Here is a 23788-nt window from a genome sequence, read left to right as displayed (position 1 = left end):
CCGCAGCCGCCCCGACCGCACGCACCGAGCCCCGCTCCCCGCTCCCCGCCCGGCCGCGGCCCCCGCACCGCAGCCGCACCGAGGCGGGCTGGGGCGGGCGCGGTGCGTGATGCTGGTCTGACCGCGGGGTGCGGGAGATCGATCCCCCGAGAGCGGAGTCTGAATTAATCCGGGGGGGCGGGGGCGGCGGTGGAGGAGGAGGAGGAGGAGGAGGAGGAGGAGGCGGGGGGGTGGGGGAGGAAGGCAGCGAGCGAACGGGCGAGGCAGCGGCAGAGCCCGGCGGCCACCATGGAGCTGGCGATGGAGAACCTGGGCAGCCTGCACGGCGTCCCGCACTCGCAGCCCGCCGAGCTGCTGAGCCCGGCTCACGGGCGGCAGGGCTCGCACCGCAACCTGGTCCCGCACGGCCGGCCCGCCATGGTCTCGGGGATGGCTTCCATCCTGGAAGGGGGCGACTACCGCGCCGAGCACAGCCTGGCCGCCCCGCTGCACCCCGCCATGAGCATGTCCTGCGAGTCACCCTCCGGCATGAGCCTGAGCAGCACCTACACCACGCTGACCCCCCTGCAGCACCTGCCGCCCATCTCCACCGTCTCGGAGAAGTTCCACCACCCTCACCATCACCATCATCACCATCACCCGCACCAACGCCTGGCCGGTAACGTGAGCGGCAGCTTCACCCTCATGCGCGACGAGCGGAGCCTGGCCTCCATGGGCAACCTCTACAGCCACTACCCCAAGGACATGCCGGCCATGGGGCAGCCCCTCTCGCCGCTACCCAACGGGCTGGGCAGCCTGCACAACGCCCAGCAGCCGCTGGCCCCCTACGGCCCTGGTGGCCACTTGCCCAACGAGAAGATGCTCTCGCCCAACGGCTTCGACTCGCACGCCGCGATGTTGTCCCGGGGCGAGGAGCACCTGGCGCGGGGGCTAGCGGCCCCCAGCTCGGCCATGATGCCACCGCTCAACGGGATGCACCCGCACGGCCACCCGCACGCCCAGCCTGGTGGCTCCCTCCTGGGCGAGCGAGATCGCCAGGCCTCGGCCACCGGTTCCCAGCCCGGTGGCTCTGGGCAGGTGGAGGAGATCAACACCAAGGAGGTGGCTCAGAGGATCACGGCCGAGCTGAAGCGTTACAGCATCCCGCAGGCTATCTTCGCCCAGAGGATCTTGTGCCGATCCCAGGGGACCCTCTCGGACCTGCTGCGGAACCCCAAGCCCTGGAGTAAGCTCAAGTCGGGCCGGGAGACTTTCCGCAGGATGTGGAAATGGTTGCAGGAGCCGGAATTTCAGAGGATGTCGGCGCTCAGGCTGGCAGGTAGGGCACGGTACGGTTCGCTGCCACGGCCGCCCGCCCCACACCGCCGGGCGGGTGGGCGAGGGGGTGCTGCGAACACGCGTGGGGTCCCCTCGCTGGCGGGGAGCCATCGCGGCCTGGGGCTGGGCGTTCCCGAGCCGATTTGAAACCTTTCGGAGAAAAGGGAAGGGAATTCTACTTAAGGCGAAGCCCCCCCCCCCTCCCCGGGCCTGCTCCTGCCAGCGGGAAATGCGGGATCCCGGGCGGCGGGAGCCGGGAGCTGCCCGCCGCTCCCCGCCGCTCCCCGCCGCTCCCCGCCGCCCGTTCGGCCGCCTCCAGCCCCGGCGGGGATTCCCGGCTCGGTGCCCCCCCCCGCCGAACCGGCGGACCCCCGGAGAGCCGCCGGCCCACGCTCCCTGGGTGCGGGCTGAGCCGCGGCCCCGCGGGCCGGTCCTGGAGCTCCCTCCCGGGCCGTTCGGCACCGCCGCTCGGTACCGGAGCCGCGCTCCGGGGAAGCTCCGGTTCTCCCTTCCCGCTGCGGGGGGCGGGCGGGGGTCGCGGCTCCGCGTTCCCGCGTGGCCGGGGGGTGGCGGGGGGCTCAGCCCCGAGCGGGGACATACCCGGCCCGCCCCGGCCCCCGGAGCCGCTCCGGCCCTCCCTGCCGCGCGGCCGTGGGCGGAAAAACACGCGTGTATGGGGTTTATTATTATTATTATTATTATTATTATTATTATTATTATTATTATTATTATTATTATTATTATTATTATTATTATTATTATTATTATTTTAAAGAAATCCGGGCTCCCCGCGGGGCCGGGCAGAGTCCGGCCCGCCGGGCGCTCGGCACGGCGAGGAGCCCGCCGTTATTTATGGAGGAGAGCAGCGTTCATATGTATTTAGTGTAATTCAGTTGCTCTTTAATTAGGGCAGGGTAGTGGCATCTTTTAGTTCCAGTCGATGCCCTATTGAAAAGCAGTTAATAGAATGCAAATTGTTCCTGGCTTTACAAGGTTCTGGTAAATAAAGATTTAAACACTGCCGCGATCGGCCGTTTAATGCCCCCGTTGTTCGGGCTAATTGAGCGGCGGGTGGCTGGTTTCTGACTCGCCCAAATTTGAAATAATAACCGGGATGGTGATGATAAAAATGCGGCCCGGGCCGGGGGAGGCTCGGGGGGGCCCCTGGGGGGGTCCCTGCCCCCGGCCCGGCCCCGGCTCCGGCCCCGCTGCCGCCGCTCCGCTGCTCCGGCCGCGCCGGGGGAGGTTGAGTCTCCCCCAAAATGGTTTTTATTCCCCAGCGCCGAGCTTCCCTCGGCCCCAGGGGCTCCTTGGAGGCGTTATTTACGGGAATGAAACCCCCCAAATTTCCTGGGGACGGGGTTGAATTCTTCGCTTTCTGCGCCGACAGGAAAAAAATAAAACCCAACCACAAACCACCAGAGCAAGCGCCCCGCCATGACTTCGCCCGCCCCGAACCCCGGCTCCCCACGCGGGACCGGGCCGCGGCCGCCCCACGCTGCCCGGGGGGGGGGGCGGATCGGCCGGGTCCCAGCCCTGGGGAGGGTCTGGGGGGGCCTCCCCGACCTCCCCTCAGCCTCCCCCGGCCCCGCCGCTTTGTTCCCGGCTCCCGGCCCCGCTGCCGCCCCGCTGGGACCCGCTTTCGTTTCTCTCCTCCCGCCGTTTCGTCCACCCGAGCCCGGGCGTGGGGCAGGTTTAAGCCCCTCGGGCTCGGCCCCGGCTCGGTTCTGTGGGAGGGGGTCGCGCTGGGGCGGGGGGGGCCGTGCCCGGCCTCTCTCGATGCAGGCAAATCCCCCCCCCCCCCGCCCCGCCCCGGGGCCGCTGGTCGAGCCCGCTCCTCCTTTCCCCGGGACTGGGGGGGCCCGGAGGGCTGCGACCCCCCCGGAAAGCAGGGAAGGGACCCCTGCCCCGCCTGGGGAGCCACCGGCTTTTCTCCCTCCCAGTGCAAGCAAAAAAAAAAAAAGAGTTAGACTGGGGGCATGGCCGGGACGAGGGCTGGTCCTGGTCCTAGTCCTGGTCCTAGTCCTGGTGCTGGTGCTGGTCCCGGTCCTGGTCCTGGTGCTGGTCCCGGCGCCGGTCCCGCCCGGCTGCAGGAGCCCATCTGATGGATGAGTGCGAGTCAGTAAATCGCGGATCAATAAACACGCCGGGCCCCTATAAATGGCAATCGCCGCTTTTCTCCTCTTTCCACTCCAGTTCCCCCTCCCGCCGCCCCGTCCGCGGATGAATTATTCAGCTCCCGCCCGCCCCGGGCTCCCTCCGGCTCCGCTTCCCCCGTGGGGCTCCGCAAAATAACGGGGGTCCCACGGGGAAACATCTGGGCGGCAGCTGGCGGGGCCCGGCCCGGCCCCTCGGGCCGTCCATCTCCGTGACTCGCTGTCACCCCCCCCCGGCTCCAGATTCTGCTCTACAAACTTCGTGACCCCCCCCCCCCCGAGGTCTGCGTGGGCCCGTGGGTGGCGGGGAGCTTTGGGGACCCCGCCTTTGGGGGTCCCTGCACGGCGGAGCGGGGCTCCGAGCACCCACCCGCGACTCCTCCCCACTCGCCATCCCGGTCCCTCGGTGGCCTGGGGGCGAAAAAGGCATCGGCTTCGTTCTCGTGGGATCGTGTGGGAAGCGCTCCCATCCCCGCGTGTCCGCGGAGGGCGGTGGGTGCCTTCCCAGCCTGCGTGTCCCTGGGTGCCCTCCCGCCCTGCGTGTCTGTGGGTGCGCTCCCACCCTGTCGGAGCCCCCGCCGGTGGAAACCCCCTCCCCACCACGGATTTATTGCGACACTCCGGCCGAGGAAATTCCCTCGTGATTATTTCTCGGGGGGCGACAAAATCGTTGTGTCCCTTTCGCGACACGGCGGCTCCCCGCGTTCATTCCTCTTTCCACTCGAGTCACCCTCCCGTGTTTTTCCCCGAACCGCGTCTCTCTCCGCGACATTCGGGGAAATCGCGTGAAGCGTTTGGGCCGCGGGTGGGGTTCCAGGCTGCGCCGGGGGCCGGGGAGGCGGCGCGGTCCCGCGTGGGCCGGCGGCCCCCGGGCTCGGCTCCTCCTGCGCTTCCCGCGGCGCGGAGCCGGGGTCGCGGCCTCGCCGCCCGTGGGGGCCGGGGCCCGGAGGGAGCCGCGGGGCTGCGGCCGGGGCGCGGGGCGGCGCGGCCCCAGCGCCTTCGTTTCCTTCTTCTACGTTTTCGTTCCCCTTTCCCTCTCTTCGCTCTCTTTTTCTTTTTCCTCCAGCATTTTGCCCCCCGATTGTCGTTCTCCTTTTTTCTTTTTTTGTTTTCGTTTTATTTTCGTTTTTTATTTTATTTTCGTTTTTTCCTTTTATTTTCGTTTTTTAATTTCCTTTTTTCCTTTCCTTTCCTTTCCTTTCCTTTCCTTTCCTTTCCTTTCCTTTCCTTTCCTTTCCTTTCCTTTCCTTTCCTTTCCTTTCCTTTCCTTTCCTTTCCTTTCCTTTCCTTTCCTTTCCTTTCCTTTCCTTTCCTTTCCTTTCCTTTCCTTTCCTTTCCTTTCCTTTCCTTTCCTTTCCTTTCCTTTCCTTTCCTTTCCTTTCCTTTCCTTTCCTTTCCTTTCCTTTCCTTTCCTTTCCTTTCCTTTCCTTTCCTTTCCTTTCCTTTCCTCTTTTGTCTTCCTTTTTCTTTTCTTTTCTTTTCTTTTCTTTTCTTTTCTTTTCTTTTCTTTTCTTTTCTTTTCTTTTCTTTTCTTTTCTTTTCTTTTCTTTTCTTTTCTTTTCTTTTCTTTTCTTTTCTTTTCTTTTCTTTTCTTTTCTTTCTCTTCTCTTCTCTTCTCTTCTCTTCTCTTCTCTTCTCTTTTCTTCTCTTTTCTTCTCTTTTCTTCTCTTTTCTCTTCCCTCTCCTCCCCGCGCTTTCTCCCCCGCCACAGCGCAAACCGTCGTTGTTCAAAAAACCACAAAACCACCCCAAAACTGTGATCGCGGGACTGGGCCAAGGCAAATGCCCGAGAGCTTTGGCAACGCTAATAATTAACGCCGCTAATTAATACAGCGAACTAAGACACAGAATTGCCAGAATCAGGGACAAGATCGCGCCGCGTAAAAACTCGGGAATTTTTTAATTTTTTTTTCACGAGTTTTGTTTCAATTTCAGCCTTTTTCAAACGACTTTGGTCCAACGACGGCTCCTCCCCGCCGGCGGCCACCGGGCACCGGGGTGGCTCCGGCCGCGGCTCCGGCCAACCCCGGCCCCGGCTCCGGGCGACCTCGGCCCCGGGCCCCGGCGGCGGCTCCGGCCCGGGCGAGCGGCGGAAAATCACGACCGATTTCGCTGCTTTCGAGCCGCTCGTGTCCGTGGGGCGACGGGGAAAACGCGGCCGCCGGGGGAGATTTGTAGGTTGGAAAGCGAATGATTTCGCCGCCGTAAAACGGGGAAAAAGGAGAATTTGGGGCTGCGGGCCCCAGCGCCGCCCCCGCGGCACCGGTGGGAGAGGTGCCCACGCGGGAAAACACAGAGAAAGCAAGCGAGGAAGGAGCGAGACCTCTTTTCCCCGTTGGAAAAAAAAAAAATTCCTTAAATTCCTCAATTTTTTCTTCAATTATTATTATTTTATTTTGTATTTCTTTTTTTTTTTTAGCACGTTAATAACAGGGCACTTTCTCCGCCGGCGCGGAGCTGCACCGCGCCCCGCACCGCTCCGCCCCGCACCGCGCCCTTATCAGCGCGGCGGGGCCGCCTCGCTCCACCCGCGCTTATTTTCCTGTTTGCTCCTAATCTGCGTGTCAGAGGGACCAATAAACCTCCCGGCGGTTAAACATTAAATCGGGTTCCCCCCCCCCGCGAAGGAGGAAATAACCTCCCCTCCCCGCAGCTCCGGGTACCACCCACCCGTGTTCGGGGGGGTCCTGCTCCCCCCAAACGCTGCTCCCCAAATCCCCCCCCCCCCGGGGGCTCCGCTCATCGTCAGGGACCCCCCAACCCCAAAGCGGAGCCTTTTTGCCCCAGCCGGGGCCTTCCTCGCCGCCGCCTCATTTTTGGGTGCACGTTTCGGGTGGGTTTTTGTTGTTTTTTTTTTTCTTTTTCTGGGCGTACAATGTGGGAGCGATATTTTTTTTTCCCCCTGTCCTGTCAGTCGCCACTGAAACCATAAGGGAGAGATAACAGAGAAGAGAAAACTCTCGGAGTGACCTTTGAATCAATTTGAAAAACCTCATTTAACTGATAAGTCTTGAAAGGCCCAGAACTAATTTGAAAATACATCTATTAAAATCTCATTGCCGCTGCCTGGGAGCTCCTGGGAAGGGTGTGCGAGGCGACTTTCCGGGGTCGGGGGAGCCGGGAGAGCAGGTTTAAGCCCTGGTCAACAAAGAGATTGCAGAGCCGCCTGCAAAATGATGGGGCTTAAACCAGGAGAGAAAATAAGAATATTAAAAGAAAATCGGTCGTTCTTCCCCAGCTGGTGGGGAAAGGGGAGATTTACAGCATTTTCCTGCCATAACCAGGCGCAGAGTCTGGGATCGCAGACAGAATATTGGATTTTTTTTTTTTTTCCCTCCAGAAAACAAATCCAATATTTTCTCATTCTGCTCAGCGGCGGTTGCGGGGCCGGGGAGCCGGCAGCCGTGCCCCCCAGCAGCGGCCGCGGGGGAGGCTCTGCCCGCGCGCCCCTCGCAGCCGCCTCTGCCCGGCTTCCTCGGTGCCACCGAGCGAATGCCAAACGTGGGGACAAACGTGGGGTCTGCCAAAGCGGAGGGAGGGGAGGGACGGTGAAGGCAGGAGAGCAGAGCCAGGGCCCAGGCGCCTGTTTGCCTGCCCTGGGCACAGCCCCTCGCCTCCCCCGGCATCGCTCCAGCATCGCCTGGGTGTAGGGGAAGCAGAAATCCCCTATGGAAACCTCCCCGGGCATGCGGGACTGCTTGTGCGAGGGCTCCTGGCAGGGTGGCGATGGCCGAGGTGCAACACCAACAAAAAAATAAGAGGAAAAATTAAAAAAAAAAAAACACCAGAGCCTGGCTCAAAAGGGCTGGGGCTTTGCAGCTCGGTGGGGATTTGGAGATCCAACTGCTCCAGACCTTGGGGTGCAGTTTGGGATGCTGCTGCCTTAGCATGGGCTGTTTCCCGCGGGAATCGCTGCCTCCCTGGCTGCGGTGGAAGCTGGACCCGTCACCTCCCAGCCCCAGCACCTTCTTGGCTGGGGGGAAAGAGTTTTCCCCCCTTGCTGCCTGATTCCCTGAGGTTTCTCAGAAATGCTTGGGCAGAGGGAGCCTGGCACCCAAAATACTGATGGAGCCATTAGGCAGCTTTGGTCTGCCCTGCCTCCCGCGTCCACACCCCCCCGCAGCTCTGCCCCAGCGCCCTTTTCGGTGCTGAGCTGCCAGGAGGAGCACAAATCCTACAGCTCAGCATCGAGCCGAGGCTGTCTCTGTGCTTCGATCAGCCCGGGCTGTATCCTATCAACCCGGGATGCGTCCCATCAGCCCGGGATGCGTCCCATCAGCCTGGGATGTGCTCTTGGCCATCGTCCTCCACTCGTGCAGCACCAACGGCAGCACAGAGGGTTTGGGGTCAGCCCCTGGCTTTGCAAACTGCTGAAAAAGGGGAGTTGGAGCCAAAAATTTTCTCCTCCAGCCCACCCGTCCGCAGCCAAAAGCGGTGCTGGGTGGGTGCAACGGGAGCGATGCCGGGCTGCGCCGGGGCGCTGAGGGGCCGGTGAGCAGGTTTTGGCAGCCGAGTGCATTTATTGCTGGCTCCGTGGAGGACCGTGGCCATCGAGTGGCAAGATTTTGCTGATTGAACGGAAATTCAAAAAATCTCGTTAATGCCTTGAATGATGTAGAGCATCTCCAGCAAGATTTAAACCAAGGCGGGGTTGGACAGGCAAAACGGACGATGGATTTTTAAAACATTGGGGTTGTTAAAAAATAGTGAAACAAAAAGGCAACCTGGATTCTCCGTTGCTGGAAGGAGCGGCAAGGACATTTAAAAAATAAAAACCTGATATTAAAATCAAGACACATTTGCACGGACATGGTTAGGATTTCAAGAATGACCTTAATAACTCTGTCTTAACATATATTTATTCCGTTAGGGATATGCAGCGGTGCTCTAAGTCCTGGTGGTTTCTGCAGTGCGAGGTGAGGAGGTCCAGAAATTATTTAAAAGGGATTCAGTGGGGTTCAAGGTGTTTCACAGGTGGTGCAGCAAAGGCATGGAGAAGGCAAGGGTTTGCTGGAGCAAAAGCGGGACTGGAGGTGCCGCATGGTGAGAGGATGTACACCCACATACACCCATGTACACCCACAGACACCCACGGACACCCACGGGCACCCACGACGGGTGGGATGTAGGCAGAGATGATGGGCAGAGATGGGCAGGGCTGCAGCGAGGATGCTCGCATTCCCCGGCCCCATCCTGCTGTGGGTACCAACTTTTTGCCCCCTCATTAGGGATCAGCGTCCTTTCCTTTGCCTTCTTGCCCCCGGGGTTTTGCCTCCAAGCTCTGCACCGCAGGACCTTATCGCTCCAACCAAACCGTGCCCTGATGTTCTCCGGCATCGTTTCTGAATGCAGGAGGACTCGGTGTTGCCGTGAGCTGAGTTTGGGGAGCTGGGGGGGTGGAATTTGCTGCCTGGTTTTAAGCTGGGGAATGGGATGCCACCACCGCTGCCCTGCGTTGGACAATGTCCCCGTCAGGAGACCTGGACCCGCCGTCCTGCCTCGGTTCTGAATCTCTCTGATTGTCCCTCTTCTTTTTCTGTTTCTAAACCCAAGGTATAGAAATCACCAAGAGGGAGAGGCCCCTTGGGGCTCTGGGAAACCTCGTCCCCCCTGGCAGGCTGGGGGTGGCTCAACTCTGCCCAGCTCCGGAGAAGGAGCCAGAAAATCCCCACACCGGAGCCTGCCAAGGGGAAAGCAGGGGCTGGTTGTGGGAAGGCACTCGCTGGGACTGGCCGTCATCTCCTCGCTTGCAGAGCGGCGAGGAAAACCTCGACATCTTGACAAAAAAAAAAAAAAAGGGAAAGCAAATTGCAGCTTTTTCTGCTGTTGCTGGCACGGGCAGCGGTAACGGAGCCAGCGCTGCTGAGCCCAGGTCTCGGCAGGAGGAGGCAGCAAGGGGAGCAGGGGGCTGCTGTCTCCCGCCCAGGTCGGAGGAGAATCGAGGTCTCCTGCTGTTGGCATGAATCCAGGGAGCCCTAAATATTGGGGACTCGTGGGCTTCTGGCGTGCTGGGAGGGCTCGGTGCATGGCACGGCTCTGCAGGGCACCGCTGGGAACCTGACGCGTCAGGTTTGGCTCTCAGGGACCCTAAAAAGACCCAAAGTGGACCAAAATCAGGGAAAACACTGCGTGCCAAAGTGGTCTTCAAAGGGTGGTGAAGGTGATGGTCTCCCCGAGGAGTCCCCGCAGCAGTGCCTGGCACAGGGAGGGCACAGCCCTGGGAAGCCGAGAGCCACGGCCAGGCTGGCTCTGGCCACCGGGAAATGTCCCAAAGCCTCGTCTCCCCTCCCCACACCCAGTGCCACCGTGCAGCTGAAGGGACAGCAGCCGTGACTTGGCCGTGGGTTGACAAGCTGAGCAAAATCCCTCCGTGCCTCAGTTTCCCCACATGTAAGAGTGGGGGTGACAGTGGTTTTACGGAGTGTATGAAGACACCAGCACCGGGTTATTGAAGCCGAGGAACTCGGCGATGCCACGTAAAAGGCCAAACCTTTAAGCTGGGAGATGAGCTCCAGAAAATGATGCCCCTTTGTGGGAGTCACGCTCCCCTCGGCCGATAAAGAGCAGGTAACGAGCAAACTCTCTCCATTAGGGATAAAATTGCAAATGTATTGGGAGCTGCTGACGGGCGATGGTATCAGGGGCTGACAGAGATATCAACAGCTCTGCTCCGCTGCCGGCAAAGGCTGCTCCCACTACAGAGCACCGCAGACCCCGGCGCTCAGCGCCTGTCGCAGGGCCGGGGAGCGCAGCAGCGCGTGGCAACGACACCGGTGCCTGCAAGCAGCATCCCATCCCTTGCAATTTCCCTGGAGATCTGGCTCTACTCTGTATTCTTTCCCATCTTTCGAGGGTCCCTTGTCTGCCCCAGACCTGGCATCCCCCCGGATAAATTACACCCCAGGATGGGGGATGAATCCCCGCTGGGTTTTGCTCAGTGGTTGCTCGGTGGACGGAGCAGCATCTGGCCCAGTTTGGCTGAAATGTGATGCTCAAAAAAGTGCTGGGGTTGGTGCTGCAGCGGTTTGTGCTTCCAAAGCCTCCCCAGGATGGGGGGGTCCCTTCCCCATCTGCCTTCCAAATCACAGGGGCTGAGGAGGAGGAGGGAGGGTGGGACAGTGGCACCACGCTGCCGGGCTGCGAAGTCACCCAGAGGAACCCAAGGCTTTAAGAAGAGGCCTCTGGAAATGGATCCGTGAATCAATGCCTGCCTTTAGTTGTCTTTTTTGGGGCCAAAATTCAGGAGTTTGATGACATTTCTCACACAGAAGGCAGTGAACCCCTACCCTGATATTCCCAGGGGAGCTCCTGTACAGGGGGTTCCTGCCGGACCCCCCCAAAGCCGCTCACCCGCCTGCCTGCACACACAGGCAGCCAGAAGCAGGACCACGCTCGATTTAGGGCGTTTAATTTGCTTTCTGTCGCGTGTTTGTGGCGAGGCAGGGGTTCGCACACGCGTCTGCCTTGCAGCTGGTTTCAGTGTGGCTGGGTCAGAAATGGGGCGAAAGGAGGCGAGTCAAAGACGCGGCGAAGGGTGCTGGTATCATCGGATGCTTTGCATGCCAAGAGAAAAAAAGAAATTGAAAAATAAGTCATCCAAATCAGAGTAGTTATTGAAAATAATGCTGTTTTCAAACCAACTTGCTTATCCTGGAGAAAATCTGAAAGCATCTCCCCAAAACTGAAACAGCCTTTTCCACCCTAAATTGAAGATACCCAGCCAGTCCTCTGCCTTCAACACCTCCAAGAAAAACCCAGATTATTTATTTGCTTTGATTTTTGGCACCATCGCGAGGCAGTTGTCCCGCTGGCAGGTGCCCGGGGATGGAGGAGGATCGGCCCCGCTCTCCGCATGAGAAGATGCTGCTTAATTGATACAGGCAGAGCCGGGATCTTCAGCCCCGAGGGTGCTGTTACAGCACTGTCATCTCCCCGGGAAAAGGGACCTCGGGGGGACATTTGGGGAATCGGGGGGCTCAGACGCCCCCCTCGGCCTCCTGCTCAGGAGCTTTTCCAGTGGTGTTTATGGAGGTTTTACACTGCCTCTGGATGATTTCGGTCCAGCCGGCTCTTCTGATGCTCCTGAAGGTGCCAGAGCCCAGCCCGGGTACGCGGGGGTGCGGTGGCGGGAGGGGGCGAACCCCTGGGCAGCGTCACCGTCACCGGGCAGAGCCCCCCCCTTGGCTGTCTCCTTCCGCAAAACCGGGAGAGAACAGACGGGAAGGGAAAGGGGGACGGGAACGCGGGGAAAACAAAGGGGCTGGTGGCTGCTGGGCGTTGGGCTTGGACAGAGCTGTGGCACCCGGCTGGGATCGACTCGCTCCTCTCCTTTCCGTCCTTTTTCTCTTTCTTCTCCTTGTTTTCTTTTTCTTTTTTTCTTTTAAATTTTTAAATTATTTTTCTTTTTTCCCTTTTCCTTTTATTTTTGTTTTTTCTCTTTTTTCCTTTTTCTTTTTCTTTTTCTTTTTCTTTTTCTTTTTCTTTTTCTTTTTCTTTTTCTTTTTCTTTTTCTTTTCCTGTTTCTGTTTCTTTTCCTGTTTCTTCTTCTTTTTCTTCTTTTCCTTTTTCTTCTTTGCCTTTTTTCCTTTCCTTTTTCTTTTCCTTTTCCTTTTTCTTTTCCTTTCTTCTCCTTCTCCTTCTCCTTCTCCTTCTCCTTCTCCTTCTCCTTCTCCTTCTCCTTCTCCTCCTTCTCCTTCTCCTTTCTTCTTCTTCTTCTTCTTCTTCTTCTTCTTCTTCTTCTTCTTCTTCTTCTTCTTCTTCTCCTCCTTTTCCTCTTCCTTTTATCTTTTCCCTTTTCTTTCTGTTTTTCATTTTTTCTTCTTTTCCCCCCCCTTTCTCTCCTCCTTTCTTTCTCAGCCCATTTTGCCCCCCACAGCCCCTTTCCCAGCCAGCAATGAAAACTGGCCAAGAGAAACCATTCCCTTTAAACAACCCCTCAAACACTCCTCCTCAAGCCGTGCCATTACCTTTCACTCTCCCACGTTCGGGCAGAAGCCCCTGGGGAGAGGCAGCTCGAGGGAACAACCCAGGGAATAACCCAGATCCATGGGGATTAATCCCCCCCCTCCCGCAGCCCCTTCCCCTTCGCCTCCCTCCCTGCAAACCCGCGAGCTCCCCGCCAGTCACGTAGCCATCAAACTGATGTGCCAGCAATATCCAACACGCAGTTAAAGCCACTCGTGGGAGTTTCAATAAAATCGACCGGGCAGGATCAATGGGCTGCGCCGGCCCCGGCCCCATCCCCACGCATTGGGGGGGGGGGGGCAGGAAAAATACCCAGGGCTGTGAAATGGGGGCGGTGGGCGGTGGGGGAGCTGATTACAAATCCATCCCATACTTGCCATGATTAATTGCTGCTTTAGCAGAAGGAACAGCTCTGCGTGGGGGTCATTTTTAAAGGTATCGGTGTTCGGATGGGAGGAAGCAAAAGCCCTTTTCCTGCGGGAGTTTTCCTCCTGGCAGGACGGGGTTGGCGAGGGGCGGGGAGCAGGACCTGGGGGCACCGACAGCGGGCACAGCTGGTGGTCACACACAGGTGGTCGTTCCCCCGCCCAGCAGTGATTTGGGAGTTGGGAAGGGCCCTCCCCAGCCGCTCGGGGGCATCCATGGGGGGATGCTGAACCCCAGCCACCTGGGATTGCTGATGTCCCGGTGCCGGGAGCCCGTCATTCCTGGCCTCCCAGCCAGGGAATCGCTTGACGCTCGGTCGCCCAGCGGGGTCCGGGCTTCTGGCTGCTCCTCACCCTAAAATCCCTCCCAGGTGCTGCTGCCTGCGCCCGGGCAGCCCCTTCCTCCCACGCCAGTGGCGAGGGCGTCCAGCCGGGCTCGTGCGTCCTCTCCCGGTGCTCGGGGGTCTCGGTCCTTGGCCTGCCCTCCCCGGAGGTGCCCGGCTGGAATTAAAACATCATCCATCGTTACGGCGGCAGCGCGTAATCCCTGGCAGATCAGTGCAATTACTCCGGGAAATACCTTGGGAGCTGAACTAATAACGCCGGAGCGGTGTATTAAGAGTCACTGGCTTAGCGCCGGCCGCAGCCGCGCCAGCCACACACGCGTGGGGGGACGGGATGAGCCGCCCCGGGGGGCAGCGGGAGGGGATGACGGCCTGTGGGGCAGCGATGGGGCGGCGATGGGGTTGTGATGGGGCAGCGATGGGGCAGCGATGGGACACTATAGGGGGTGATAATGGGGCACCTGTGGGGCAGTGATGGGGCAGTGATGGGGCAGCCGTGGGGCAGTGATGGGGCAGGCGGAGGTTCTCCGCCCCGCAGCCGGCCCGGGAGGTGCCATTCCCGCAGCTGCCTGGCCCCGTTCCCCCCCCGGGGACGCGGGTGGTCCGCTCCGGCTCCGTCTGTGGCGGGGCGGCTGGAACGGCCCATCGCGCTGAGCCGGGGGGGAGGGGGGGCGGGAATGGCCCATCTCCCTCATGGCGGGGGGGGAGGCTGCAAGGCGCCATTGGGCAGTACCACTGCGACCGCCCCCCCCGGGGGGGGAAGTGCGCCAGTCCGTCCGCGGGGGGGCGCCAGCGCGGCGGGGACGGCCCATGGTGGCTGCGGGGGGCGGGGGGGGGCGGAACAAACCATTCCCTGCCGTGCGGGAGGGCACCGGGAGGGACCAGCGCTCCAAAATGGCGTCGGGGCGGTGGGGTCGGCCTCGCCGGGCGACGGCGGCTGCCGAGGCCGTGGGCCCGGGCGTCCCCTCTGCTCCGCCTCGGCCCTGCCGCCCGAGCAGCCCCCAGCTCCCCCTGAGCGGGAAAACGGGGCGGCCGGCCCTGCCGTTGTCCCCAGACCCCTCCTCAGCGTGTGGTGACCAGCCCGGGCACACGCCACGCCGGCTTCGTGCTGGGTGTGAATAGCCGGGGAATTGGGTTACGCTCGGAGCCGGGCTGTGTCACCCGTCAAGGTCAGGCTGGAAATCGCCTTCAGAGCGCCAAGGCCGCCTGGAGTGGGGCCTGGCAGCAGGGAAGGGCTCAGATCCGGAAGCTCCCCCCTGCGACGCGCTGCTGGAGCGAAGGGATAACCTGAGAGCAACCCGTGTCCCCGCTCGGGCCCTCCCGCCGCCCGTCGGAGGGTCCCAAACCCTGGTGAAGCAAAGCGTGAACACCCAGGCCTGGAGGATTACAGATTTTCCTGTTTTTCATGGCACCGCGGAGCAAGAAAGCCGGCAGCCATCCGAGAATTGACTTGGCCAAACCCTAAGGGAGCTTCCCATCTCACACCCAATAAATCCACCTGAGACCAGATTTAATCAGGAAATGCAGAAAACTAGGGTTTTTTCCCCCCAGTGCTTTTCTCCTCTCCAGCAAATGGTCCTTGGCTGATAACGGCTCCGGGCCTTCTGTGGACACCTTCTCTCCACCGAGAGCGGCTCGGGAGCAATATGCGCTCTGATGAAAGACGCTTCATTGATTGCTGAATTTGTTTATCGTCCCCGCTCAGAGAGCCAGGCCTGGGAGCTGGTGAAGGCAGCGGGAGTTTGGCAGGAGGAGCCCGACAGGAATGGGCTGATGGGAGTCACTTAGCAGTAGCCCGTGCTGATGCCAAAGGCAGATCCTTGCTGCTCCTTTCCTGTGCGAAGGAGCGAGGCTGGAGGTGGACTGCGCGGGACCCACAGCTGCATGGGTCACAGGGGTGTCACTTGCCCCAGGTTCCCGGGGGAGGCTTCTTGTCCGGCGTTACTTGGTTCTCCCTGTCATCGTGGCATGAATCGAACTCCAAACTCCCTTTTTCCCCCTGGGTTCTGCAGCTGGGGCTCTTGCGCCGAAGCTGAGCACAAGCGTCGCAGACGCCAAAGAAAACTTATTTCAGGGGTTGGAGGGTTTCCAGCTGCTTCCCCCAAACCATCCCTGCATCCTCCCTCTCTCCCAGAAGGCAATGACCTTCCCCTACCGCTGCCATCGCTCGCGGCACTGCCGGCTTCTGCCTGCTGCGCTGCCTGACTCCAGCACTTCATTAGCACCAATTTGCTCTCGTCACACTAAGTGGCAATGACTCGGGAGAAGAGTAAGGAGAACGGAGCAGCCGGGAGGGCTCCCAGGGCTCCTCTGCCCGGCCCTGCCTCACACCAGGCAGCTGACCCGGTCCCGGGCTGCACTGGCAGCATGAGCACTGAGCAGCTTGTGACGGCAGTGGTTTCCACTGGGACAATAAGAAGCAGTTGACCCTGGTGCAAAAAAAGGCCTAGAAAGGGAGGAAATGGGACAAACTGGGGAAGCGACTTTGCCAGCAGACGTGATGGCAGAGCCGGGGGTTGAGCCCAGTTCGCCTGGGTGCTGGGGAGAGCGGAGCGGGGCACCAGGTCTCCCTTCACGAAAATCTCCAGAAAAGTGACTGAAAAAACAAATCTCTGCAGAAAGGAAATGCTTTTAACAACAAACCCACACTTCTAAGTCTTCTGAAACTGTGTATTTCTGTGTCCATGAGAGGGGTCTGATGCAGCCGACTCGGCCCAGGGCTGGCGCTGGTGGGGCCGGTGGCACCTTACCGGACAAGAATAAAAACAGGGCAAACATGGAGGGATGGAGCCAAGCACACCTGCAGCCGCCGCAGCTTCTTTGTGTCCCTTCACCCGCCCTCAGACCACACTCACCGGCTTCAGCACTGGAAAAGTAGAAAATGCCACGCTGTGAAAAAACAGACAAAGCTTGGGAAGTGCAGGAGAGGCAAAACGAGGCGTCCCGCGGGGCTGGCATCGCCGCTCTGCTGAGCGTTTGGGTGGCTCTGCTGGTCTCCTCCAGCCTCTGCCGGTCCCAGCCGAATCCCCCTCTCTAGAGGGACCACTGTCACTCAAGCGGAGGACCGGGGCCTTGCGCTTTCCCTTTTCCCTTCCCTCCGCCTGCCAACCTGCGCGGCTCTGAAAGCCCCTGGGCTGTTGGGGAATGGGCCGGGGACATCAGTGCGGGCGGCTGGTGATGCCTCGCAGCCCTGAATGCGTCGATCGGAGCCGCTCGCTGGAACGAGTCACCGAAACCCTTCGCGAGGGAAGGAAGATGCACTCAGCAACGCGGAGGCGAGTGCTTTGTCTCATCTCATCTCCTCATTTGCAGCACTCAGAGGAAGATTTAATTTGCTGGGCTCGGAAGTGGCTCACCCTGCAGCGTGCTGGCTGCATACCAATGACCAGGGGCTCTCCCCGGGCCTCGGGACTCATCCTCTGGCAGCTCCCAGGGACGCCAGCGGGGAAGCCTGGCCCCACCGAGGCAGGGCCACGTGGCACAGGGACACGCGCGAGGCCGGGAGCTCTGGCTGGACCGTGTCACTCGGACCCAGCAGGACCGTGAGGCTGCAGCTTTGCAAACATGTTGCAGCTCCTAACCGCATCTCGCAGGCTCTGGATGGCCTCTGACACACGGTTTTCCAAACCTGTGGGTTTCTAGAGCACGGCAGTTTTTACTACAGTGTGATTCAAAGCTTTCGGATGCTGCGGGACCACAACGGTCAAAATCCCCACAGGTTTTGGAGCCCAGAAGGTTGTTTTTTTTATCGTGTTCTACTGAAGTCTGGGAGATTGCAGAGTTGCAGCGTTGCAGGGTGGCATTTGCAGGGATGGGCAGCACGGGGCAGGCTCTGCCCCAGCGGTTGTGTGCTTGACACTTCATCTCCTTTGCCTGTGTGTTCGTTAGTTTTTGGAGTCAAATGAGGTTTCAGCAATAAAAAAAAAGGCAAAAAGAAAGTTGGGGTTTGGTTTTTGAGCCCTCTTTCTTCCTGCATTGTACACTGCTGACTGTCTCGTCAGCACTGAGTCTTCCCAGCTAGAGAAGACCCAAATTTCCCCTGGAGAAGTCTATTTGTGACAAATCTCTTCGGGCTCTTTTCCTACAATGTAAAAAAAAGTCAAACAAACCTCTTGCGGTTACTAAGTTGCCCCAGTTCTGAGCATCCCGGCGGGTCCAGCTGTGGACCAAAGGATTTCTGTTTTGCAGATGAAGTCCCCGATCCCCGGTCCAGACTCTGCTCCAGCGTTGGGGGAGCAGATGCCATGAGGTTAATTCAGCTCAGGATCAGACACTGCTCTGCTCTGGGAGGTGCTGGGCTCATCCCAGTTTGCTCAGAGCTGCAGCTCCCAAAACCTTCCAGAATATCAGGGCAGGGTCTAAACCAGTAACACCCATTGCACAACCCTACACCCAGGCCCCCCTTCTCTGTGAAACAGGTTGAGATCCCTCTGCTCCTTCGAAGAGAGAGGGAAACTGAGGCAGCCCAGGGGCTAGACCCATCTTGAAGGCATGGAGAGAAGCCAGCTTTGCTCAGGGCCATTTCCCACCTGATGCCCACCAGTGAAACGAGCCCGTCCCACCTCTGCACCGACGAAACCTGCCCTGACCTGGCCGACCGCATCCAGGTACCCCCTCTCCATCCCTTCCTCCACCTCCCTTGGAGCCCCGAAATGCTCCTGGGTCCCCTTGCACCGCTGCGAGCCGATTTGACAGGGAGAAAAAGAGAAAAGCTGGTCGGTTTTCCCCCCCCCAACCTCGCTTACAGCCAGCATGCTGGCTCTGAAAGCCCCTGGCTGTCTTTTGTGATTTCAACAAATCACCAGCACTTAAGCAAAGTGGGCAGAAAATTACAGGTTGTATTGCAAGTGAATGGAGAGGGAGAGCACGCTGGGGCTGAGAAAACAGGGGTTTGCGGGTATAATAGAGAAACCAGCGTCTCGCAGGCTGTGGAAGCCTGCAAAGCCATCAGGTATTAGTTAAATGCTTCGCGGAGTTCACGCTGCGAGGCATAATCGCAGCTTCTGAACAGCAGCCATTTGATTGTCTCTATTATGTCCCTTTAGAGATGATTTGGGAGATATTTTGCTTTGAGCTGTCAAGGTTAAGTCAAGGAAAACACGCTCCCTCTGACATAAGTCTCCAGGGAGGCAGAAACCCTCAGCAGAAATCCTCTGGGGGAAGCGGGTGGGATGCCGCTGCTTTCAGAGGTCTTTCCTCCTGCTTTTCCGCCCGAGGTTCCTCCTTCCTTTGCTCCCTGTGGTTTTTCCGCAGCCAGGTCAGCTACCTTAGGGACGAAATACCGCTAGGGTTGTGTGCCCGGTGTCCAGGAGGAAGGGGGTCCATGCGATCACCCCATCCCGCTGCGTCTGGCGTTGCCTCCTTGTTGCTCCTGCACTTGTGGGCTGGTTTCAGCCAGGGCTGGCGGAGCCGTGGGGGTCTCGGAGGTGCAGGTGTCGTGAAATGAGCTGGGGAGAGACGGAGAGAGGAGAGAAAGACCTCCACTGTGGGTGAGCTCAACCCCTTGCTGGCCATCGGAGCATCCCCCCTGGCCACGGGGGACCCCGGTCCTTCTCTCCCACTGTTGGTCCTGGTACCACCAGGGTCTCCTGTGCCCCAGGAGGAGTGGGGAGCAGGACAAGCCGGGGAATAAATCCCATGCTTTGGGCATTTGCTGGGGAGATACCACAGAGGCAGGGGTGGAAGTGCCCTGGAGTGTGTCCCCATCCCCACCGACTGCGGCCAGGCTCAGAGACCCCGGAGAAACCTGGCCAAAGAACAGCGTTAAGCCAAGGATGGGTCGTTTGGATCTTGGGACTTGGGGGAAAAAAGGGATTTTGAAGCACAAAGGAAAAACCCTCACCCGATGCTGACCCAGGTGGGAGTCAGAGCCGTGCCCCCGGCTGCCCTCCCCGTCTCCGGCTCCCATCGCCTGCGGGGACGCAGGGATGGCCACCGCCAGCCTGCCTGGGAAAGCAGCGCCTGGGGGATGGGGAATAGGAAAAAGATCCTCCGTTGGGGGGTTGATGGCTGCCGTAAATAGATCTGACCAGCGTCACTATCGATTTCTGTTGTGCGGAGCTGTAATTAGATTGAACTGGGGAAGAGGGGTGTTGGGCTGTGTCAGCAGAAAAAGAAATTAATAAATAAACAAACGAGCACAGGAAATGTGGGATGCGTCCACCGCTGGCGTTGCAGGCCAAAAATAACGGGGGTATCAAGGGGTGCGGAGCAGGGTGTCACCTCTGGCTAAGCAATACTCGGCTCCCGTTTAAATGCTGGATCACAGTTTTACCAGCAAGACCCAAGTGTTTGCCTCAGAGCTTTGAGTTGTTACTGGGCGACTAGTTTGTAGTGATTACTCCTAAAAATTGAATTGGGGGGGGGGGTAGGAATGCGAGGTTGAAAAGCTGAAACGCTGGGTCTCAGGCTGGCTGGCCAGCACCGCTGGTGGGACTGGGTGCCAGCAGGCAGGAGAGCAAGAGGATAACCTGGATCCCAGTGGCTTTGCTGGGGTTACAGCTGGGTCAGCACATCACCCCGCGTGTCCCATGGGGTATGGATGTATTTACACGTACCTACACACATCTGTATGTACCTGGTGTATATGTGGTAGAGGAAGATAGTATAAGTGCCATCCAGGCAGAGCAGGCGCTCACAGGGAGCGTGCGAGGTGCCCACCATCGACACGGGGTCCCACCCGCGCCACTGGCCCGGGGCCAGGGCCGAGCGTGCCGGGGGGGCGCCGGGAGGGTGCGCGGCAGGCGGGCGAGGGGTCCGGCAGGGTGAAGACATGCTGCTCCAAATGTGCACGTACGGTGTGGGGGGGACTTTTTCTGTTTGTTGTTTGGTTTGGGGGGAGTTTTGGGGGGGGTCTTTTTTTTTTTTTTTTTTTTTTTTAATTCATGTCTGGAAAAAAGTCAAATTTTCTATAAAGGTTTTTTCTGTTTGTTCTTTTTGCAAGCATCTGATGGTCATAGGGTAGGTTTCCACTAAACCATTCTCTGCTGGCTGTTTGAGTAAGGTACCCCCGGGACAGGGTCCCCCGGCACCACCAGGGCTCAGACTGGCCCTTGTCCCTAAGGATGGTGGCGTGCAGCCAAACCTGCCTGGGAGGGAGAAGGGGAGGGGAAGGCTCGCCACTAACCGTCCTTACCAGGGACGGCTGATTTTGACTGAGCGTGGTCGGTTGTGCCCAGCTTGGTGCCTCCTGTCCCCTGCCCCGGCGGGAGCAGAACTGATGGCTCCCACCACCGGCATGGGGACGGGGCGAGGACCGAGCCCAGCAGCTGGGGGAACAAGGCTAAATTTGTCGGATAAATTATCTGCTTCACTGAGCTCTAGATCTCCCCAGTTTTGGGTGGAAGGGGTGGATATCATCCTTCTCTGTTAGTTCAAGGTGATAGAAAGAGGACTCATAGTGCAGGCCAGCTGAAGAAGAATCAGAGGAAGACCTTCCTTGTTCTCTAGTGAGGATGAAGTGACTTCAAACACCCTCCCGTTTCTCCTGGGCTACATGGCTGCCTGCCCTTTTACTCAGCCTGGCCGTGGAGGTGCATTTTGTATCGCAGGCAGGTAGTTAGCCTGAGGGGAATACCTGTCCCGTGGACCCAAGATGCTGTCCCATCGTGGCGGCAGTGGCTTTCGGCCTTGGCCTCTGGCCACTCCAAGGTCTCTGCACCAGGTCAAAGAGGTTCCTGGAAGTGCCTGAGAGAAGAAAGTTGAAATCTGTCATCCAGCAATGTTCCGACAGTGAATGTCTCAAAGGACCTGCGCCCTCCCTGCAAAATCCTTTGGAAGATCCGAACCAAGAAACCCCAAAGACTGAAAACTGCCGCTGTTTGGGGCAAGAGTGGGGCTTTCCTTGGAAAGTCTTTAGCCCACGGTTTCCTGACTCTTTTCTGAGCTTTCCAGGAGGAAATGGTGTGTCCCCAGCCTTGGAGGGCCAGATCCGTACCCTGCCTTGCCCGTGGGCATCTTGCACTCCCGCAGTGCCTGCACATGCCTGGCCAAGTCCTGACCTAGCGAAGTCCCTGAGTGCCCTGCTCTAACCTTGACAGCTTCAAGGTCGTCCCTGCTTTGAGTAAGGAACTGGACCAGCAACCTCCATCAACCTCAGCTATTCTATGATTTTCTAGAAAAATATCATAGCAAAGGGCTCCTCTTCTCACCCCTTCCACCAACAGCACGCTTAATATTCCTGCAATTAAAAATTCATATATTTAACAAAAGGTGCGTACTCACCTCCCTCCCTCGCTTGCACGCAGCGTGGCGGTGTCAGGGGGCCTTTCCTGGCTCCGGGCAGCCTGTGCCTGTGTGACGGCACCTCTGTCCTGACCTACCGCTCAAGCCAAATCTGTAGGGAAGGGTTTTAATTCGGTGCTGACTCAACCTGACACGTGTGCTAGAGGATCCGGTAGCAAAGGCACGCAGGGGAGGCTGACCTTCCTGGTGGTTCAGGCTGTTCCAGCCTCCGGAAGCAGGAAAACCCCTTCCCAGAGAAGGTGGAACCACGAACGGTCCTTCCAGGCTGTCTGCCGTGGGACGTGGTGGCTGCAGACCGGCCTTTTCACAACATCCCTGTCCCCAGCCCTTCCCTGTGTTTCGGAGGTGGCAGCTGGACGTGATGGCCAAGAGACACCAGTTTCCTGACTCCTCCAGGGGTGATGAGAAGGCGAGGGAGACCACGCCAGAGTGCAGCAAGGGAGGGAGGCTGATGGTTGACCCCAAAATTTAGGGATGGAGCAGGTCCCAATAACCAGGCTGTGGGAGCAGAGTCAGCCCAGGCGCTTCCTCGGTCTCTGGTCCCAGGGTCAGCTGGAGATGCTGAGACTTGGGCTTTTCCTGAGCATCTGAAGAGGTGATGGGCTTCACCCAGGCTTTTCTCATGCTGATGTCGCAAGAGGCAGACGCTCAGGAGGCACAGGGAGGAAGAGGAGGGAGGTAGCCTAGGGAGTGGTGGGCAACAAAGGCAGCAGGTTTACTGGAGGGAAGGGCCTGGTTTTTGGGAGGCACTCAGGCAACCTGCAAGCGGGCCAGGGTGGTGAGCACCAATTAATGGCCCTATTCTCTCTTTTGAACATCTAGCTTGCAAACGCAAAGAGCAAGAGCAGCAGAAAGACAGGAGCCTGCAGCCCAAGAAGCAGCGGCTGGTCTTCACGGACCTCCAGCGCCGCACCCTGATCGCCATCTTCAAGGAGAACAAGCGCCCATCCAAGGAGATGCAGATGACCATCTCGCAGCAGCTGGGCTTGGAGCTCAACACCGTCAGCAACTTCTTCATGAATGCCCGCCGGCGGTGTATGAACCGCTGGCAGGAGGAGCCAGGCGCCAACCCCGGAGTCCCCTCTTCTTCTACAAGCACTTTCTCCAAAGCATGATGTCCCCCAGCCCTCCCTGCCCCTTCCCGGACATCCTCCTCATGACAAAGCCAACCCCAGACTCACACACGTGCCCCGAGTTGACCGGGGTGGGTGCTTTTGGATGCTGCAGGTCCATCAGCCTCCCAAACCCTCAGCCGGGTGTCACCCCTGGACGTGGGCCTCATGCCACATCCTGCTGCCACGTCCTCCCAGCTCATGGAGCAGGGAAAGGGTTTGAAACCAGGTCAGCTCCGTCCCCGGGAGGGCTCGGAGGAAACCCCTGTGGAGCGAGGGATGATGTGGGATGGAGGGAGAGGGTGAGGTGCTGTTTGGAAGCATCCCTGGTCCTCGGGGACTACAGAACCTTGTCTTCACCTGCCCACCAGGGTCTTTGAGGAGAGGGGCACCCCCTGACCACCCCACCAACCTTGATCTCTGCCACAGCCACCCTTACGGCTCCCACAGTGGAGGGGTAAAGGTGGGGGAGATACAAGAAGTGGAGTCATGGGGTGGGCTCTGACACAACCCTGCCGAAGCGGGGTCAAACCCCCCATGGTTCAAAGGGGGACAAGCAGGGAAAATGCTCCCCGTGTGCCTGGAGGGTGACCCCAGGATCCTGCCAGGTCTCTGGCTGCTGAAGCTTTTTCCCCCCCTGAGGTGCAGCGGGGTTCCCCGAGGCAGCCAGACCCTCTCTCTGCCATTGACACACAGGCGTTTCTCTCCCTCGAAGGTTTTGAGAACCTGGTTGAGGGCATTCCTGCAGCCCCAGTCTCCTCCACAGGCATCTTCCTCCGACACCACCCCCCCGGACACCCCCAAGAGCACCCACATCCCCCAGCCCCCCATGCACACATGCACCCTGACCCACGAGAGCACCCGTCCCCGGATCCCTCCCAGAGAAACTCCACGGCAAAGGAGAAGCCTCGCCGTGGCCGTCCGCTTCCGCACGCCCGAGCATCCCCCAGCGCCGCGGCTGGAGGGGGGCCGCGGCTGCACCGCGTCGCCTGGCGCCCAAGCAGGTCAAAGAAGCACATTTTAGCTACAGAAATCGGGTATTTAAAAATAATAATTGTTTGAAAGGAGACGGGAGGAGAGACTTGGAGCGAAGGATCTGATCTGTCCTGGTGACTGGCTCCACCATTCACCGCTGGATTTCTGGTTCACTTTTCGGTTGAGGAATGGACTCAGACAAAGCAGATTTGTTGGCTTTGTGTCTCGCCCCATCCACCCCTCGACACACA

General features: G+C 59.1%; 1 protein-coding gene across 1 annotated transcript; it reads left to right on the top strand.

The window, feature by feature from the left end:
- The first annotated feature begins 288 nt into the window (after nucleotides 1-288).
- Nucleotides 289-22565, top strand: ONECUT3 (one cut homeobox 3). The gene is made up of 2 exons (XM_087769366.1): nucleotides 289-1318; nucleotides 22273-22565. The coding sequence occupies exons 1-2, from the start codon at nucleotides 289-291 to the stop codon at nucleotides 22563-22565; spliced, it is 1323 nt and encodes a 440-aa protein (XP_087625492.1).
- The last annotated feature ends 1223 nt before the right edge of the window (nucleotides 22566-23788 follow it).

The sequence above is a fragment of the Nipponia nippon genome, unplaced genomic scaffold, assembly GCF_047370975.1.
Source record: "Nipponia nippon isolate SJK-2023a ecotype South Korea unplaced genomic scaffold, ASM4737097v1 scaffold_31, whole genome shotgun sequence".
NCBI classification, from domain to species: domain Eukaryota; kingdom Metazoa; phylum Chordata; class Aves; order Pelecaniformes; family Threskiornithidae; genus Nipponia; species Nipponia nippon.
The sequence above is the reverse complement of the archived record's forward strand: the minus strand, read 5'-3'. Positions and strand labels throughout refer to the sequence as shown.